This window comes from Oncorhynchus mykiss, chromosome 24 (genome assembly GCF_057628025.1).
Source record: "Oncorhynchus mykiss isolate SJ-2025 chromosome 24, ASM5762802v1, whole genome shotgun sequence".
Lineage (NCBI taxonomy): Eukaryota > Metazoa > Chordata > Actinopteri > Salmoniformes > Salmonidae > Oncorhynchus > Oncorhynchus mykiss.
The window spans coordinates 37,776,501-37,782,500 of NC_143045.1; the positions used below are offsets into that span (position 1 = coordinate 37,776,501).

Sequence of the window (6,000 nt, forward strand, 5' to 3'; positions counted from 1 at the left end):
TCAGACACGGTCTAGATGGGGCCAGCTCATTCAGACACGGTCTAGATGGGGCCAGCTCATTCAGACACGGTCTAGATGGGGCCAGCTCATTCAGACATGGTCTAGATGGGGCCAGCTCATTCAGACACGGTCTAGATGGGGCCAGCTCATTCAGACACGGTCTAGATGGGGCCAGCTCATTCAGACACGGTCTAGATGGGGCCAGCTCATTCAGACATGGTCTAGATGGGGCCAGCTAATTCAGACACGGTCTAGATGGGGCCAGCTCATTCAGACACGGTCTAGATGGGGCCAGCTCATTCAGACACGGTCTAGATGGGGCCAGCTCATTCAGACACGGTCTAGATGGGGCCAGCTCATTCAGACACGGTCTAGATGGGTTCTAGATGGGGTCTAGATGGGGTCAGCTTATTCAGACACGGTCTAGATGGGGTCTAGATGGGGTCTAGATGGGGTCAGCTTATTCAGACACAGTCTAGATGGGGTCTAGATGGGGTCAGCTTATTCAGACACGGTCTAGATGGGGTCAGCTCATTCAGACACGGTCTAGATGGGGCCAGCTCATTCAGACACTGTCTAGATGGGGTCTAGATGTGGCCAGCTCATTCAGACACGGTCTAGATGGGGTCAGCTTATTCAGACACGGTCTAGATGGGGCCAGCTTATTCAGACACTGTCTAGATGGGGCCAGCTTATTCAGACACGGTCTAGATGGGGTCTAGATGGGGCCAGCGTATTCAGACACGGTCTAGATGGGGCCAGCTTATTCAGACACGGTCTAGATGGGGCCAGCTTATTCAGACACGGTCTAGATGGGGTCTAGATGGGGCCAGCTCATTCAGACACTGTCTAGATGGGGTCTAGATGGGGTCAGCTTATTCAGACACGGTCTAGATGGGGTCTAGATGGGGTCAGCTCATTCAGACATGGTCTAGATGGGGTCTAGATGGGGTCAGCTTATTCAGACACGGTCTAGATGGGTTCTAGATGGGGCCAGCTCATTCAGACACTGTCTAGATGTGGCCAGCGTATTCAGACACTGTCTAGATGGGGCCAGCGTATTCAGACACTGTCTAGATGGGGCCAGCTCATTCAGACACTGTCTAGATGGGGCCAGCGTATTCAGACACGGTCTAGATGGGGCCAGCTCATTCAGACACGGTCTAGACGGGGCCAGCGTATTCAGACACAGTCTAGATGGGGCCAGCTCATTCAGACACTGTCTAGATGGGGCCAGCTCATTCAGACATGGTCTAGATGGGGCCAGCTCATTCAGACACGGTCTAGATGGGTTCTAGATGGGGCAGCGTATTCAGACACGGTCTAGATGGGTTCTAGATGGGGCCAGCGTATTCAGACACTGTCTAGATGGGGCCAGCGTATTCAGACACGGTCTAGATGGGGCCAGCGTATTCAGACACTGTCTAGATGGGGCCAGCGTATTCAGACACGGTCTAGATGGGGCCAGCGTATTCAGACACGGTCTAGATGGGTTCTAGATGGGGCCAGCGTATTCAGACACGGTCTAGATGGGTTCTAGATGGGGCCAGCGTATTCAGACACGGTCTAGATGGGGCCAGCGTATTCAGACACGGTCTAGATGGGGTCATAGTTTGAATGTCTGAACATTTCCACCTCAACATGGAAAAAGTTAAAGAGTATTTTTCCTTTGAGTGTCAAGAGAAAACTAAGAGCAAAAGCTCTTGCAGCCCTGAGGCTTGGATCTGTGTTAGACAGACTACATTTGAAACTATATTAAAAACAAACATGCTCTTTTCTCATTGTTTCTTGATCCTGATTGGCTGTTTCGGACTCATTTCGCCTCTGATTGGCTGGCTGCAGGACTACCTGACCAATGACAATGACCAGGCGGTGGTGGAGATCTGCATCACGCGCATCACCACGGCGATCAGGGAGACGAGGTCCATCGAGCGCCATGGGGGGGCGTTAGTGAGTCTGTGGGAGTCCTGTCTGGAACACAACCTCACCCCCCAGGGCAAAGACGAAGACACACCCCATGCCAAGATAGCCTCCGACATCACCAGCTGTATACTGCAGGTACACTACACTACTTTGTTTCAGACTCAATGAATCCATTCAGGCACATCTGGGATATATACTGTGTCCAAACGCTCCCACCCAACTTGATACAGCTGCGTCACTCGCCGTTTCATATATGTTTTTGTTGACACATCCCAACATCTCAAAGTGAGCCTTTGATCCCGTATAGAATCATTGTCTTATACACTATCATTTATTTTTTAAATGAAGGGTGCTCATCGCCGTCACCGTGAAAAACAGCTTTTGTTCCACACTCTATTACCAAATGTAACAGGGGGCTACAGTAGAACCTTCAATAGCAATAACTACACAAACCTGTTTCGCAAAACACAGTCTGTACCTCCAATGTCCCAAATCAAGAAGGAAAAAAGTTTAGCCTAAATTCAATTTAAAAACCTTCATTTAAATAAAATGTAAATACCTAATTTCTTTGTTGAAAACTCTAGAAATTAGTAATATAGTGTTAACTTTTAAATGGGAATTAAAGCGCTGCTCTACCTTCTTAACAGCACTATCAGCAAGGCAGGTCCTTCAGGCTCTAGTTTCTACCTTCTTAACAGCACTATCAGCAAGGCAGGTCCTTCAGGCTCTAGTTTCTACCTTCTTAACAGCACTATCAGCAAGGCAGGTCCTTCAGGCTCTAGTTTCTACCTTCTTAACAACACTATCAGCAAGGCAGGTCCTTCAGGCTCTAGTTTCTACCTTCTTAACAACACTATCAGCAAGGCAGGTCCTCCAGTCTCTAGTTTTGTCGCACCCGGACAGCTGTTTGGTTGTGTGGTCAAGTGTCACAAAGACGGACATAGGAAAATTGCAAGTGGCTCAGAACAGGGCAGCACGGCTGGCCCTTGGATGTACACAGAGATGCAAAATAATAATATTATAGAATAATATGCATTCCAATCTCTCCTGACGAGGAGAGATTGACTTCATCACTACTTGTATTTGTGAGAGGTATTGACATGTTGAAAGCACTGTTTAAACGACTAGCACTTTTATTTATGAGATGTATTAACATGTTGAATGCACCAAGCTGTCTGTCTAAACTACTGGCACACAGCTCAGACACCCATGCGTACCCTACAAGACATGCCACCAGAGGTCTCTTCACAGTCCCCAAGTCCAGAACAGACTATGGGAGGCACACAGTACTACATAGAGCCATGACTACATGGAACTCTATTCCACAGTACTACATAGAGCCATGACTACATGGAACTCTATTCCACAGTACTACATAGAGCCATGACTACATGGAACTCTATTCCACAGTACTACATAGAGCCATGACTACATGGAACTCTATTCCACAGTACTACATAGAGCCATGACTACATGGAACTCAATTCCACAGTACTACATAGAGCCATGACTACATGGAACTCTATTCCACAGTACTACATAGAGCCATGACTACATGGAACTCTATTCCACAGTACTACATAGAGACATGACTACATGGAACTCTATTCCACAGTACTACATAGAGCCATGACTACATGGAACTCTATTCCACAGTACTACATGGAACTCTATTCCACAGTACTACATAGAGCCATGACTACATGGAACTCTATTCCACAGTACTACATAGAGCCATGACTACATGGAACTCTATTCCACAGTACTACATAGAGCCATGACTACATGGAACTCTATTCCACAGTACTACACAGAGACATGACTACATGGAACTCTATTCCACAGTACCACATAGAGCCATGACTACATGGAACTCTATTCCACAGTACTACATAGAGCCATGACTACATGGAACTCTATTCCACAGTACTACATAGAGCCATGACTACATGGAACTCTATTCCACAGTACTACATAGAGCCATGACTACATGGAACTCTATTCCACAGTACTACATAGAGCCATGACTACATGGAACTCTATTCCACAGTACTACATAGAGCCATGACTACATGGAACTCTATTCCACATCAAGTAACTGACACAAGCATAACACTAAAGTGTGTACCCTCACATACCTTAGATGTAACGTTCGTCTGTGGGAGAAAGAGAGGAGGACCAAGGTGCAGCGTGGGTAAGTATTCATTATGCCTTTTAATGAAAACTAATACTCGAACAAAACAACAAAACGATAAACGAGAATGACACGAAACGAAACAGTCCTGTCTGGTGACATACACAAAGACAGAAAATATTCACCCACGAAACACAATAGAAAACAGGCTCCCTAAATATGGTTCTCAATCAGGGACAACGATTGACGGCTGCCTCTGATTGAGAACCATACCAGGACAAACACAGAAATAGAAAATCATAGAAAAAGTAACATAGACAACCCACCCAACTCACACCCTGACCATACTAAAACAAAGACATAACAAAAGAACTAAGGTCAGAGCGTGACATTAGATATGACCTGTATAAACAGGCCTACCTTCACATGTCATAAGATTTACATAAACAAACAACTATTATATTAATTTAGCAGACACTCTTATCCTGAGCAACTAGAGTTAAGGGCACAGACAGAATTGTATACCTAGTAGGCTTGGGAATGCGAACCAGCGACATTTTGGTTACTGGCCCAACACTCTTACCTGCTAGGCTACCTGCCACCCCTACACAGAGCAGGCATAGGCTATAGGCACACAGGCAGCCTACAAACATCATACCTGTCTGCTCATCTGTACATACAGTTGAAGTCGGACGTTCACATACACTTAGTTTGGAGTCATTAAGACTCGTTTTTCAACCACTTGACAAATTTCTTGTTAACAAACTATAGTTTCGACAAGTCGGTTAGGACATCTACTTTGTGCATGACACAAGTAATTTTTCCAACAATTGTTTACAGACAGGTTATTTCACTGAATCACAATTCCAGAAGTCAGAAGTTTAAATACACTAAGTTGACTGTGCCTTTAAACAGCTTGGAAAATTCCAGAAAATGATGTCATGGCTTTAGAAACTTCTGTTAGGCTAATTGACATAATTTGAGTCAATTGGAGGTGTACCTGTGGATGTATTTCAAGGCCTTCCTTCAAACTCAGTGCCTCTTTGCTTGACATCATGGGAAAATCAAATGAAATCAGCCAAGACCTCAGAAAAAATGATAGACCTCCATACTTCTGGTTCATCCTTGGGAGCAATTTCCAAACGCCTGAAGGTACCACGTTCATCGGTACAAACAATAGTACGCAAGTATAAACACCATGGGACCACGCAGCCGTCATACCGCTCAGGAAGGAGACCCGTTCTGTCTCCTAGAGATGAACGCACTTTGGTGCGAAAAGTGCAAATCAATCCCAGAACAACAGCAAAGGACCTTGTGAAGATGCTGGAGAAAACAGGTACAAAAGTATCTATATCCACAGGAAAACCAGTCCTATATCGACATAACCTGAAAGGCCGCTCAGCAAGGAAGAAGCCAGACTACGGTTTGCAACTGCACATGGGGACAAAGATCATACTTTTTGGAGAAATGTCCTCTGGTCTGATGAAACAAAAATGGAACTGTTTGGCCATAATGACCATCATTATGTTTGGAGGAAAAAGGGAGAGGCTTGCAAGCCGAAGAACACCATCCCAACCGTGAAGCACGGGGGTGGCAGCATCATGTTGTGGTGGTGCTTTGCTGCAGAAGGGGCTGGTGCACTTCACAAACTGGATGGCATCATGAGGAGCGAAAATTATGTGGATATATTGAAGCAACAACTCAAGACATCAGTCAGGAAGTTAAAGCTTGGTCGCAAATGGGTCTTCCAAATGGATAAGGACCCCAAGCATACTTCCAAAGTTGTGGCAAAATGGTTTAAGGACAACAAAGTCAAGGTATTGGAGTGGCCATCACAAAGCCCTGACCTCAATACTATAGAAAATGTATGGGTAGAACTGAAAAAGTGTGTGAGAGCAAGGAGGCCTACCAACCTGACTCAGTTGCACCTGCTCTGTCAGGAG

General features: G+C 45.6%; 1 protein-coding gene across 3 annotated transcripts in view; it reads left to right on the forward strand.

The window, feature by feature from the left end:
* LOC110503413 (ventricular zone-expressed PH domain-containing protein) overlaps positions 1–6,000 on the forward strand; it is a 206,028-nt gene that overhangs the window by 22,564 nt on the left and 177,464 nt on the right. For all 3 annotated transcript variants that reach the window (XM_036962011.2, XM_036962012.2, XM_090218941.1), the window contains exon 3: positions 1,843–2,058. In XM_036962011.2, coding sequence (XP_036817906.2) covers positions 1,843–2,058 — 216 coding nt within the window. The remainder of the gene's footprint in view (positions 1–1,842; positions 2,059–6,000) is intronic.